Source organism: Salvelinus alpinus, chromosome 5 (genome assembly GCF_045679555.1).
Source record: "Salvelinus alpinus chromosome 5, SLU_Salpinus.1, whole genome shotgun sequence".
Taxonomy (NCBI): domain Eukaryota; kingdom Metazoa; phylum Chordata; class Actinopteri; order Salmoniformes; family Salmonidae; genus Salvelinus; species Salvelinus alpinus.
The window spans coordinates 20,525,489-20,540,973 of record NC_092090.1 but is presented as its reverse complement, the minus strand read 5'-3'; the positions used below and the strand labels follow the sequence as shown (position 1 = coordinate 20,540,973).

The window sequence follows — 15,485 nt, the reverse complement described above, 5'->3', positions numbered from 1 at the left end:
AATGGTACGGAGCCCTTTGTGACTGGCTAAGTACAGAAATGGTACAGAGCCCTTTGTGACTGGCTTAGTACAGAAATGGTATGGAGCCCTTTGTGACTGGCTAAGTACAGAAATGGTACAGAGCCCTTTGTGACTGGCTTAGTACAGAAATGGTACAGAGCCCTTTGTGACTGGCTAAGTACAGAAATGGTACGGAGCCCTTTGTGACTGGCTAAGTACAGAAATGGTACAGAGCCCTTTGTGACTGGCTAAGTACAGAAATGGTACAGAGCCCTTTGTGACTGGCTAAGTACAGAAATGGTACAGAGCCCTTTGTGACTAGCTAAGTACAGAAATGGTACAAAGCCCTTTGTGACTGGCTAAGTACAGAAACGGTACAGAGCCCTTTGTGACTGGCTAAGTACAGAAATGGTACAGAGCCCTTTGTGACTGGCTAAGTACAGAAATGGTACAGAGCCCTTTGTGACTAGCTAAGTACAGAAATGGTACAAAGCCCTTTGTGACTGGCTAAGTACAGAAATGGTACAGAGCCCTTTGTGACTAGCTAAGTACAGAAATGGTACAAAGCCCTTTGTGACTAGCTAAGTACAGAAATGGTACAGAACCCTTTGTGACTGGCTAAGTACAGAAATGGTACAAAGCCCTTTGTGACTAGCTAAGTACAGAAATGGTACAGAACCCTTTGTGACTGGCTAAGTACAGAAATGGTACAGAGCCCTTTGTGACTGGCTTAGTACAGAAATGGTACAGAGCCCTTTGTGACTGGCTAAGTACAGAAATGGTACGGAGCCCTTTGTGACTGGCTAAGTACAGAAATGGTACAGAGCCCTTTGTGACTAGCTAAGTACAGAAATGGTACAAAGCCCTTTGTGACTAGCTAAGTACAGAAATGGTACAGAACCCTTTGTGACTGGCTAAGTACAGAAATGGTACAGAGCCCTTTGTGACTGGCTTAGTACAGAAATGGTACAGAGCCCTTTGTGACTGGCTAAGTACAGAAATGGTACGGAGCCCTTTGTGACTGGCTAAGTACAGAAATGGTACAGAGCCCTTTGTGACTGGCTAAGTACAGAAATGGTACAGAGCCCTTTGTGACTGGCTAAGTACAGAAATGGTACAGAGCCCTTTGTGACTAGCTAAGTACAGAAATGGTACAAAGCCCTTTGTGACTAGCTAAGTACAGAAATGGTACAGAACCCTTTGTGACTGGCTAAGTACAGAAACGGTACAGAGCCCTTTGTGACTGGCTAAGTACAGAAATGGTACAGAGCCCTTTGTGACTGGCTAAGTACAGAAATGGTACAGAGCCCTTTGTGACTGGCTTAGTACAGAAATGGTACGGTAGGGCTAAACGAGTAGCATTTCTTTTCAGTCTTATTTTCAGGGAGCCTCATAGAGCTCTCTCTAATGGGGCTTCCAGATACCGGCTGTGGGTTTTCTGACTCACACCTAGTTGCTCTTAAACTGTCCCCCAGACAGTGCAATTCAACCCTTGTAGGACCTACTAGACAGGTTGTGGGTGTACGTGTGCCACAGCGTGTGTTACACACACGAGAGAGAGACAAAGAGACGGAGAGAGAGAGAGAGAGACACACAGAGAGAGAGAGAGAGACAGAGATACATAGGGAGAGAGAGTGAGAGACAGATAGACATAGGGAGAGAGAGAGAGGCACACAGAGAGAGAGAGAGACAGAGAGACATAGGGAGAGAGAGAGAGGCACACAGAGAGAGAGAGAGAGAGACAGAGAGACATAGGGAGAGAGAGAGAGACCGAGAGACAGGGAGAGAGAGAGAGACAGAGATACATAGGGAGAGAGAGAGAGAGAGAGACATAGAGACATAGGGAGAGAGAGAGAGGCACACAGAGAGAGAGAGACAGAGAGACATAGGGAGAGAGAGAGAGACAGAGAGACAGGGAGAGAGAGAGAGAGAGAGATACATAGGGAGAGAGAGAGAGAGAGAGAGACAGAGAGGCACACAGAGAGAGAGAGAGACAGAGAGACATAGGGAGAGAGAGAGAGACAGAGAGACATAGGGAGAGAGAGAGAGACAGAGAGACATAGGGAGAGAGAGAGAGGCACACAGAGAGAGAGAGAGACAGAGAGACATAGGGAGAGAGAGAGAGAGAGAGAGGCACACAGAGAGAGAGATGGAAGGATGAAGAGAGGAAGGGTGGGGATAGAGACAGGATGGAGAGCTGCCATGCAGAGGTCTTGGATGAGACTCAGAGACAGGATGCCCTGTTTATGAGAGACAGAGAAACAGAAAGAGAGAAAGAGAGTGCCCAGAGGAGGTTGGACTAGACAGGAATGAGGGAGAGAGGACCAATGGAGGGGTAGAGAGGATGAAGTTAAGTAGGAAAGACGGATGGCTGTATCCACCCTAAACCCTCAGCACCTCAGCCATCCAGCCCTCCGCTGTGCTGAGTCTAGCCAGACAGTAGGAGCCTCCACACTGCAGGCTGCAGGACACACACACATATCTGCACACATACACACTGACAGCAGCTACAGCTCATATGTGCACACACACAACAGCTGACACGCACACACACACTTTCAATTCAAGCAGCTAGATGAGGAATTCTGTAATCACCTTGAACATGTCCCATTGAATACAGATAAACACAAGTTGTACACATAGACAGATGAATGCTGCCAGCTATAATCTGTGCAACTCCATAGCAACTCCATATCAACTCCATAGCAACTCCATAGCAACTCCATATCAACTCCATAGCAACTCCAAAGCAGTTACAACTTATGTAAACAAATGATGCAACACTGTTTTATCTCTCTGAAACTCTGTGAAAAACTTTCTTAGACTACATCCCAAATGCCACCCTATTTCCTACATAGTGCACTACTCTTGACTATTGCCCTATTGGCCATGGTTATAATTAGTACACTATGTAGGTAATAGTATGTAATTTGGGATGCAACCATTAATGTATCAAAAAGGATTTTATAATAATATGATATCCTATAGCTCTGTGCTATTTGGCTGACAGTTGTTGCATCATGCAACTCTGCCATGGTAGGCTGAATGAATGAACAGAGCAGAGAATGGAATATAGCAGGCTGGGCTGCAGAGGGAACTCTCTCTCTCTCTCCCTCTATCTCGTTCTCTCTCTCTCTCTCTCTCTCTCTATCTCTCTTTCCCTCTCCCCAGCACTCTCGCTCGCTCTCTCTCTCTCTCTCTCTCTCTCTCCATCTCTCTTTCCCTCTCCCCAGCTCTCTCTCTCTCTCTCTCTCTCTCTCTCTCTCTCTCTCTCTCTCTCTCTCTCTCTCTCTCTCTCTCTCTCTCTCTCTCTCTCTCTCTCTCTCTCTCTCTCTCTCTCTCTCTCTCTCTCTCTCTCTCTCTCTCTCCATCTCTCTTTCTCTCTCCCCAGCTCTCTCTCTCCCTCTCAATGTGTTTTGATGGGGTGGTGATCACTAATCTGGTCAGTGTAAATGGCTACAGAATGCTGATACAGAGCTATTCAGAACTGACACAATAGAACGAGCCAGTCGTCTCAGCCAAAACGGCCCGGACAGATTCACCTCATAGCAATGTTATTACTGTTGGATGTCAGCTTCCAGCCAGCTTAGTAACAAAAGGTGGTCTCTCATTCCATTAGTAAGTTGACTGAAAATGTATCTCGTTAGCCTGCTTTGGTCCAGTCGGTGGGTTGGAAGTCAAACAATAGCAATGGGGTTTCAGAATCAGATCCAGACAGAGACACACACACACACACACACACACACACACACACACACACACACACACACACACACACACACACACACACACATAAAAATCTGTCGTTCTGTCCCTGAACAAGGCAGTTAACCCACTGTTCCTAGGCCGTCATTATTAATAAGAATTTATTTTTAACTGACTTGCCTAGTTAAATAAATAAATTGTGTGCGTGCGTGCCTGTCTGTCTGTCTGTCTGCGCACATGTCTGTCTGTCTGTCTGCGCACATGTCTGTCTGTCTGTGCACATGTCTGCATCTGGTTGTGTGTACAGTATGTGCCTATGTGTGTACTGCATATGAGAGAGAAACATTCTAGAATGGCGTCCGTTCTGATTTCATCCAAGGTCAGGGTGATTTGGGGTCTGGAAGAGAGATTGAAATAAGACCGTCAGAGGAATGTACTGTAAGACATTCTACCATCAGTAACCAGGCATAAATAACAATGTCAAAAGAATTTGACATTTTCCTGTGTTAGCAATTTAAACTCCGCCCAGAGAAATGCTCTGTAGAAGGTCTATGTCCACTCTCATCCAGAAATAACAACCTGCATCCCAAATGGCATCCTATTCCCTACATAGTGCACTACTTTTGACCAGAGCCCTATGGGTGTCCCTATGGTTAAAAGTAGTGCACTGTATAAGGAAAACTGTGCTGTTTGGGATGCAGACTCAGTATTGAATAGTTCAAAGTAAATACATATTTCCAGTTGTGAGTCTGGTGATACTAAAAATGAAGGGCACAGTGTGAGATAGTCCCAAGAAGGTTTGAGTTGTCTACTGGTCCTGGTCCACCTGAAAAACACCATCAGATTCTCTGGCGCACACACACACACACGCACGAGCAAGCACACGCACGCACGCACGCACGCACGCACGCACGCACGCACGCACGCACGCACGCACGCACACACACACACACACACACACACACACACACACACACACACACACAGTGTCAGATTACTTCTCTCTATGACACTAGAGGGTCTGCTTTGACATCACTGAGCCACAGGAAGCCAACTTTCCTATTTTTGGTGAGATACAGCCAGGAGAACCCTCTCACTCGCCTGGGCTTTACAGTTTTTTCCAATTGCTAACACACTAAAGTGACATGCACAGCACAATTATTTAAACTGACACACAGAGAGCAAAACCTCTTCTCAAGTCTCCAGAAGTCTAAACACATTTTCTGCTTTACACACATTTTGCAATTCAAAATGGCACTTTTTAAATGCACTGCACACGGTTCTCTGCATAAGACACAACAATCTGACATAACGTCACATGTTTGCCATTTCAAAACACTGCCATTCAAAATGACACTACATGAGCTAATTGGCCAATACATGTGCCACCTGGCCAAACACCTCAATGGTTAATTGTTACCACTTCAATCAGGAAGTAAGCACTATGAAAAGACCACAGGTGAGCACCTTTTGTTTTACAACAACAATGGAAGCCGTTGCAGAGAGAGGAAGAGGAAGAGGGAGGGGGAGAATGAGAGGGGGAGGAAGAGTGAGAGGTAGGGGTAGAGCTGGTAGAGGAGTTCATGGCCAAAGAAGACAACAACTTTCAAATGAAATCAGAGCAACCTTAGTTGATCATGTCATCAACCATGGGCTGACAATGCGAGAGGCTGGACAGAGAGTGCAGCCCAACTTGAGCCGTTTTACTGTCGCCTGTGTCATCCGGACATTTAGACTGGAGTACAGGTATGTAACCAAAATTTCTTTCACACTATGTAGTACACCCCATGTCATAGTGTATCAGTTGGGTGACACCTGTTTACTTCATGAATGGCTGATGTCATACATTAACTGCACAAATTTCCTGTAGAATTTACTCTACTGTGGGGGAAATATCTTTAAGCTGCATTGTCCAAGCCCTATATATTTGTTTTTTTGTTTTTCTAAAGGACTGAGAGACGCAACCATGGTGGAGGAAGGGGCCAAATGTTCACCGGGGTACAAGAAGCTGCCATTGTAAATTTGGTTTTGGAAAATAATGAAATCAGATTACGAGAAATTCAAAGCCACATCATCCAAGACAACACCATATTCAACAACATTCAACGAGTCAGTCTGTCCACATTGGCTCGCATTCTCAAGCGAAACCAAATCAGAATGAAACAACTTTATAAGGTGCCGTTTGAGAGAAACTCTCAAAGAAACAAAGAGGTCATACGAGCATATGTGGATGTAAGTACAATATTGACTGCAGTACACTACAAGCAACATTGTTTCCCAGTGTACTGGATAACACCATATTGACTGCTTTTGTTCTTTGTTTTCAGGGAGTACTGGAAATGGATGCTCATGCAATCCCACATGAGTTCATCTTTATAGATGAGGCTGGGTTCAACCTAGCAAAGACCAGAAGAAGGGGGAGAAACGTCATTGGCCACAGAGCCATTATAGATGTTCCTGGCCAACGTGGTGGGAACATCACAATGTGCGCTGCCATCTCCAATACGCATGGTGTCCTCCACCGTCATGCCAACCTTGGACCATACAACACAGGTCATATTCTCACATTTCTAGACAGACTCCACAACATTCTCATACCACCAGAGCGTATGAATGATGCAGACCATCAAAGAACCCGGTACGTTGTAGTATGGGACAAGGTGAGCTTTCATCGTGCAGCCCCAGTCCAAAACTGGTTTGCTGACCACCCACCATTTCTCGTGCAATACCTCCCACCGTACTCACCATTTCTGAACCCCATAGAAGAGTTCTTTTCGGCATGGCGGTGGAAGGTATACGACCGGCAGCCCTTTGTGCGCATGCCTCTTGTGCAGGCTATGGAAGAGGCATGTGATGAGATTGATGTGGGTGCGATTCAGGGACGGATAAGGCACTCAAGGCGCTTCTTCCCTCGATGTCTGGCAAGGGAAGATATTGCCTGTGATGTGGACAAGGCGTTGTGGCCAGACCCAGCTGTGATGTGGACGAGGCGTTGTGGCCAGACCCAGCTGTGATGTGGACGAGGCGTTGTGGCCAGACCCAGCTGTGAGACGAGGCGTTGTGGCCAGACCCAGCTGTGAGACGAGGCGTTGTGGCCAGACCCAGCTGTGAGACGAGGCGTTGTGGCCAGACCCAGCTGTGAGACGAGGCGTTGTGGGCAGACCCAGCTGTGAGACGAGGCGTTGTGGCCAGACCCAGCTGTGAGACGAGGCGTTGTGGCCAGACCCAGCTGTGAGACGAGGCGTTGTGGCCAGACCCAGCTGTGAGACGAGGCGTTGTGGCCAGACCCAGCTGTGAGGCGAGGCGTTGTGGTCAGACCCAGCTGTGAGGCGAGGCGTTGTGGCCAGACCCAGCTGTGAGACGAGGCGTTGTGGCCAGACCCAGCTGTGAGACGAGGCGTTGTGGCCAGACCCAGCTGTGAGACGAGGCGTTGTGGCCAGACCCAGCTGTGAGACGAGGCGTTGTGGCCAGACCCAGCTGTGAGACGAGGCGTTGTGGTCAGACCCAGCTGTGAGGCGAGGCGTTGTGGCCAGACCCAGCTGTGAGACGAGGCGTTGTGGCCAGACCCAGCTGTGAGACGAGGCGTTGTGGCCAGACCCAGCTGTGAGACGAGGCGTTGTGGCCAGACCCAGCTGTGAGACGAGGCGTTGTGGTCAGACCCAGCTGTGCGGCGAGGCGTTGTGGTCAGACCCAGCTGTGAGACGAGGCGTTGTGGTCAGACCCAGCTGTGAGACGAGGCGTTGTGGTCAGACCCAGCTGTGAGACGAGGCGTTGTGGTCAGACCCAGCTGTGAGACAAGATGCTGACTAATTATTTTTCTTGACTCTTTTTTTCTATATATTTTTTTCTGCACATTTTTTCAGCAATTTTCTTTTTCAGTTTACTGTTTTTTTGTGAGCATATTTTTGTTCAGTCCAATGTAAATATATCTGCTGTGCATATGTTTCACTGACTTGTTTGGTGAAAAATAAAAAATAAAATGTTTCAACAGCATGTGTGTGTATCTGCAAATATTTCTGTGCATCTGAAGAATTTTCTACATTTTGAACTATTTTAGTATTATGGCAGAACACACACAACATTTCATATCAAATCAAACTTTATTTGTCACATGCGCCGAATACAACAAGCGTAGACCTTACCGTGAAATGCTTACTTACAAGCCCTTAACCAACAGTGCAGTTCAAGAAGAGTTAAAAACAGACACGCAATAACAGCTTTGTAATAACAGCCATGCAATAACAGCTGTTTAATAACAGCCATGTAATAACAGCCATTTAATAACAGCCATTTAATAACAGCCGTTTAATAACAGCCATTTAATAACAGCCGTTTAATAACAGCCGTTTAATAACAGCCGTTTAATAACAGCCATTTAATAACAGCCGTTTAATAACAGCCATTTAATAACAGCCGTTTAATAACAGCCGTTTAATAACAGCCATTTAATAACAGCCATGCAATAACAGCCGTTTAATAACAGCCGTTTAATAACAGCCATTTAATAACAGCCGTTTAATAACAGCCATTTAATAACAGCCGTTTAATAACAGCCATTTAATAACAGCCATTTAATAACAGCCGTTTAATAACAGCCATTTAATAACAGCCGTTTAATAACAGCCGTTTAATAACAGCCATGCAATAACAGCTTTGTAATAACAGCCATGCAGTAACAGCTGTGTAATAACAGCCGTGCAGTAACAGCCGTTTAATAACAGCCATGTTTTAACAGCCATTTAATAACAGCCATTTAATAACAGCCGTTTAATAACAGCCATTTAATAACAGCCGTTTAATAACAGCCGTTTAATAACAGCCATTTAATAACAGCCATTTAATAACAGCCGTTTAATAACAGCCATTTAATAACAGCCGTTTAATAACAGCTGTTTAATAACAGCCGTTTAATAACAGCCATGCAATAACAGCTGTTTAATAACAGCTATACAATAACAGCTGTTTAATAACAGCCATGCAATAACAGCTGTGTAATAACAGCCATGCAATAACAGCTGTTTAATAACAGCCATGCAATAACAGCTGTGTAATAACAGCCATGCAATAACAGCTGTGCAATAACAGCCGTGCAGTAACAGCCGTGTAATAACAGCCATTTAATAACAGCCATTTAGTAACATCCATTTAATAACAGCCGTGCAGTAACAGCTGTTTAATAACAGCCGTGTATTAACAGCCATTTAATAACAGCCATTTAATAACAGCCGTTTAATAACAGCCATTTAATAACAGCCGTTTAATAACAGCCGTTTAATAACAGCCGTTTAATAACAGCCATTTAATAACAGCCGTTTAATAACAGCCATTTAATAACAGCCGTTTAATAACAGCCGTTTAATAACAGCCATTTAATAACAGCCATGCAATAACAGCCGTTTAATAACAGCCGTTTAATAACAGCCATTTAATAACAGCCGTTTAATAACAGCCATTTAATAACAGCCGTTTAATAACAGCCATTTAATAACAGCCATTTAATAACAGCCGTTTAATAACAGCCATTTAATAACAGCCGTTTAATAACAGCCGTTTAATAACAGCCATGCAATAACAGCTTTGTAATAACAGCCATGCAGTAACAGCTGTGTAATAACAGCCGTGCAGTAACAGCCGTTTAATAACAGCCATGTAATAACAGCCATTTAATAACAGCCATTTAATAACAGCCGTTTAATAACAGCCATTTAATAACAGCCGTTTAATAACAGCCGTTTAATAACAGCCATTTAATAACAGCCATTTAATAACAGCCGTTTAATAACAGCCATTTAATAACAGCCGTTTAATAACAGCCGTTTAATAACAGCCATGTAATAACAGCTGTTTAATAACAGCCGTTTAATAACAGCCATGCAATAACAGCTGTTTAATAACAGCTATACAATAACAGCTGTTTAATAACAGCCATGCAATAACAGCTGTGTAATAACAGCCATGCAATAACAGCTGTTTAATAACAGCCATGCAATAACAGCTGTGTAATAACAGCCATGCAATAACAGCTGTGCAATAACAGCCGTGCAGTAACAGCCGTGTAATAACAGCCATTTAATAACAGCCATTTAGTAACATCCATTTAATAACAGCCGTGCAGTAACAGCTGTTTAATAACAGCCGTGTATTAACAGCCGTGTAATAACAGCCGTGCAATAACAGCCGTGCAATAACAGCCGTGTATTAACAGCCGTGTATTAACAGCCGTGTAATAACAGCCGTGTAATAACAGCCGTGTATTAACAGCCGTGTATTAACAGCCGTGTATTAACAGCCGTGTAATAACAGCCGTGTAATAACAGCCGTGTATTAACAGCCGTGTAATAACAGCCGTGTATTAACAGCCGTGTAATAACAGCCGTGTAATAACAGCCGTGTAATAACAGCCGTGTATTAACAGCCGTGTAATAACAGCCGTGTATTAACAGCCGTGTAATAACAGCCGTGTAATAACAGCCGTGTATTAACAGCCGTGTAATAACAGCCGTGTATTAACAGCCGTGTAATAACAGCCGTGTAATAACAGCCGTGTAATAACAGCCGTGTATTAACAGCCGTGTATTAACAGCCGTGTAATAACAGCCGTGTATTAACAGCCGTGCAATAACAGCCGTGCAATAACAGCCGTGTATTAACAGCCGTGTATTAACCGCCGTGTATTAACAGCCGTGTATTAACAGCCGTGTAATAACAGCCGTGTAATAACAGCCGTGTAATAACAGCCGTGTATTAACAGCCGTGTATTAACAGCCGTGTATTAACAGCCGTGTAATAACAGCCGTGTAATAACAGCCGTGTATTAACAGCCGTGTATTAACAGCCGTGTAATAACAGCCGTGTAATAACAGCCGTGTATTAACAGCCGTGTAATAACAGCCGTGTATTAACAGCCGTGTATTAACCGCCGTGTATTAACAGCCGTGTATTAACAGCCGTGTAATAACAGCCGTGTAATAACAGCCGTGTAATAACAGCCGTGTATTAACAGCCGTGTATTAACAGCCGTGTATTAACAGCCGTGTAATAACAGCCGTGTAATAACAGCCGTGTATTAACAGCCGTGTATTAACAGCCGTGTAATAACAGCCGTGTAATAACAGCCGTGTAATAACAGCCGTGTATTAACAGCCGTGTAATAACAGCCGTGTAATAACAGCCGTGTAATAACAGCCGTGTATTAACAGCCGTGTAATAACAGCCGTGCAATAACATCCGTGCAATAACAGCCGTGTATTAACAGCCGTGTAATAACAGCCGTGTAATAACAGCCGTGCAATAACAGCCGTGCAATAACAGCCGTGTATTAACAGCCGTGTATTAACAGCCGTGCAATAACAGCCGTGTAATAACAGCCGTGTAATAACAGCCGTGTATTAACAGCCGTGTAATAACAGCCGTGTAATAACAGCCGTGTAATAACAGCCGTGTAATAACAGCCGTGTATTAACAGCCGTGCAATAACAGCCGTGCAATAACAGCCGTGCAATAACAGCCGTGTATTAACAGCCGTGTAATAACAGCCGTGTAATAACAGCCGTGTATTAACAGCCGTGTAATAACAGCCGTGCAATAACAGCCGTGCAATAACAGCCGTGCAATAACAGCCGTGTATTAACAGCCGTGTATTAACAGCCGTGTATTAACAGCCGTGCAATAACAGCCGTGTATTAACAGCCGTGTAATAACAGCCGTGTAATAACAGCCGTGTAATAACAGCTGTGCAATAACAGCAAATTAATAATATTAGAGATCCCTATTTTCATCTTCTGAAATCCATGATCATGCTCACTGATGAGGAGGGTTTTGCAAAAAGGTATTTCCATAGAATATGCTGTTACCTTCCTCCTTCAGTAGATCTGAGACGATTTGATTGGTAAAAGCAATGTATGGAAACTTCCCCCTCGCCTATCAAAGGGCACATTGGAGCTATTTCCAAATTGCTTCCATCTGTCAAATCCTCTCTGATCTCCACAAGTGCATAGGGCATAGGGTCAATTTGGGTTTAGGCCCTAGTGATCTAGACAAGCAGTTTGGGATTCAGCCCTTGTGATTAAGAAAAGCAGCTTGGTTCTCTTGTCATAACAACACGGTGTTGGAATGACAAGCAGTACCTGTGTTTCTAACCCCTCAGAGTTGTGTGGGTCTTGTGGTGTTTGGTCAAAAAGCAAAAGACACATTTCCAGGGACTGTAAGAAAAATCTGATTATTTTTCTTCAAGCTCCCAAATTCAGCCAAGGCTACCCCCCCAATTCACTACAATAACACATAGCAACACGGTTTTTGTGTGTATGTGTGTGTGCTTATTTGTGTGTGTGTGTGTGCGTGCGTGCGTGCATGTGTAAGGTATACTCTAACCTCTTTCCCCTCTCTCTCTCAGGCGTCTCGTATGACTGGATCAGATGAGGACGGGGACAGTGGCTGGGATGCATGGGGCACCTGGAGCGACTGCTCACGCACCTGTGGAGGAGGGGCCTCTTACTCTCTACGCAGGTGTCTCAACGGAGGGTCAGTATCACACACACACACATTCCTGGGGAGGATGGGAGGTTAGATCCTGGGGAGGATGGGAGGTTAGATCCTGGGGAGGATGGGAGGTTAGATCCTGGGGAGGATGGGAGGTTAGATCCTGGGGAGGATGGGAGGTTAGATCCTGGGGAGGATGGGAGGTTAGATCCTGGGGAGGATGGGAGGTTAGATCCTGGGGAGGATGAGACATTATATCCTGGGGAGGATGGGAGGTTAGATCCTGGGGAGGATGGGAGGTTATATCCTGGGGAGGATGGGAGGTTAGATCCTGGGGAGGATGAGAGGTTATATCCTGGGGAGGATGGGAGGTTAGATCCTGGGGAGGATGGGAGGTTAGATCCTGGGGAGGATGGGAGGTTAGATCCTGGGGAGGATGGGAGGTTAGATCCTGGGGAGGATGGGAGGTTAGATCCTGGGGAGGATGGGAGGTTAGATCCTGGGGAGGATGGGAGGTTAGATCCTGTGGAGGATGGGAGGTTGTATCCTGGGGAGGATGAGAGGTTATATCCTGGGGAGGATGGGAGGTTATATCCTGGGGAGGATGGGAGGTTAGATCCTGGGGAGGATGGGAGGTTGTATCCTGGGGAGGATGGGAGGTTAGATCCTGGGGAGGATGGGAGAAGGTATCCTGGGGAGGATGAGAGGTTATATCCTGGGGAGGATGGGAGGTTATATCCTGGGGAGGATGGGAGGTTATATCCTGGGGAGGATGGGAGGTTATATCCTGGGGAGGATGGGAGGTTAGATCCTGGGGAGGATGGGAGGTTATATCCTGGGGAGGATGGGACGTTATATCCTGGGGAGGATGGGAGGTTAGATCCTGGGGAGGATGGGAGGTTAGATCCTGGGGAGGATGGGAGGTTATATCCTGGGGAGGATGGGATGTTATATCCTGAGGAGGATGGGAGGTTAGATCCTGGGGAGGATGGGAGGTTAGATCCTGGGGAGGATGGGAGGTTAGATCCTGGGGAGGATGGGAGGTTATATCCTGGGGAGGATGGGAGGTTAGATCCTGGGGAGGATGGGAGGTTAGATCCTGGGGAGGATGGGAGGTTAGATCCTGGGGAGGATGGGAGGTTAGATCCTGGGGAGGATGGGAGGTTGTATCCTGGGGAGGATGGGAGGTTATATCCTGGGAAGGATGGGAGGTTAGATCCTGGGGAGGATGGGAGGTTAGATCCTGAGGAGGATGGGACGTTATATCCTGGGGAGGATGGGAGGTTAGATCCTGGGGAGGATGGGAGGTTATATCCTGGGGAGGATGGGAGGTTGTATCCTGGGGAGGATGGGACGTTATATCCTGGGGAGGATGGGAGGTTAGATCCTGGGGAGGATGGGACGTTATATCCTGGGGAGGATGGGAGGTTAGATCCTGGGGAGGATGGGACGTTATATCCTGGGGAGGATGGGAGGTTATATCCTGGGGAGGATGGGAGGTTAGATCCTGGGGAGGATGGGACGTTATATCCTGGGGAGGATGGGAGGTTGTATCCTGGGGAGGATGGGACGTTATATCCTGGGGAGGATGGGAGGTTATATCCTGGGGAGGATGGGAGGTTATATCCTGGGGAGGATGGGAGGTTATATCCTGGGGAGGATGGGAGGTTAGATCCTGGGGAGGATGGGAGGTTGGATCCTGGGGAGGATGGGAGGTTAAATCCTGTAAATCATTAGATGTTACAGTTTACATTCTCTTTAGAGAGCAACAAGGGTCAACTTTATGGGAGAGGAGCTGCCAGTCATTCACATTATATCCAATCTACGCCACATTGCATCCCAATGGTAGTGAATTTACTCCTGGTACTACACGCAGACGCATACAGACAGACAGAGGAACAGACAGACAAACAGACAGACACACACACACATCACTCCTAACACAACATTGGTATTATTCTCCATTGTTCTGAACACTACTCAACCTGTGCATCACCTTGGTGTTGGGAAATTACTCTACTCTCTGCCAAAATCATACCCATGTGGCTCAGTTGGTAGAGCATGACAATGCTAGGGTTGTGGGTTCAATTCCCACGGGGATCAGTACGAAAAAGTATGAAAATGTATGCATGTTCTGGACAAGAGCGTCTGCTAAATGACTAAAATGTGAAAAAAAAGTAAAATGGTTTAGAACAGCACAAATATAAAAATACAAATAAAATGATAGAGCTACTAAACAGGGTTAATTGGCAACAGTGATTATGGAATGAATCCTGTATCCATTTATAATAGAAACAGGGAGAAGACAATTACACACACACACACACACACACACACACACACACACACACACACACACACACACACACACACACACACACACACACACACACACACACACACACACACACACACACACAGTATTGACCTTTGGACGGATTCAGGGGAGATTTTATTACCCTGCTCTGTCAAATTGGGATCATCGTTGCTCAATTGAATGTTTCCTGTGTGTTAAGAGTGGTGCTCAGAGGGGTGTAGGGTTACTGATGGGACACAGATGTATATCTTTCCTTTTTAACGTCCCTCTCTTTGGCCTTTCAAAGACATTGACAAGGGTATCTTGTGTTAATGCAATATGAAGTGGTGTTACTACAATACATATGACTGTTGTTTGTCTTACTGTTTGACATAGTTCTGCTACGTCCCAAGTGACGCCCGTTTCGCTACGTAGTGTATTCCTTTTTACCAGACTTTGGGCCCTGGTCAAAAGTAGTGCACTATAGAGGGGTTAGCTGACAACGTTACGAAAACGATACACACGCTTCAATGGGGCAGAAGTCTGTGTGTTGAGCTAAGAGGTCGTGGGGGCATCTTAGCCCTCGTGGGTCATTTAAGCCCTGAACGATGCCTGACAGGCTGCACTGTCTCCCAGGTTGCATGCCGCACCCAAGCCCACAGCCAATTGCATGCAAGCAACAACACAGCTAACTTGGCTAGTCTTGTGAGTGAGCTAGCTAGCTAGATAGCTAGGTAGTTTTGTTAGCTACCTAGCTAGCTAGTTATCTATGCTGGTTATTAGCTTGCAGTACTTATATGTTTATAATTGTAAGGTACACTTCATGTTTTACAGAGTGGGTGAGCTCCATTCCTGACAGGCTGATCAGATTACATTTCAGCCTCAGACTTTGATCAGATTCAATAGCAGCCTCAGACTTTGATCAGATTCAAGAGGCTGAAAAGTCAGGATTCTGCCTAGTAGGCTGTTTCATAGCTTCTTGCAGACAGATTAGCAGTCAGTGCAT

General features: G+C 45.7%; 1 protein-coding gene across 2 annotated transcripts in view; it reads left to right on the top strand.

Annotated features, from left to right (window-relative positions):
- The window catches only part of adamtsl3 (ADAMTS-like 3), a 236,604-nt gene that overhangs the window by 88,080 nt on the left and 133,039 nt on the right, over positions 1–15,485 (top strand). For both annotated transcript variants that reach the window (XM_071400865.1, XM_071400866.1), the window contains exon 4: positions 12,098–12,225. In XM_071400865.1, coding sequence (XP_071256966.1) covers positions 12,098–12,225 — 128 coding nt within the window. The remainder of the gene's footprint in view (positions 1–12,097; positions 12,226–15,485) is intronic.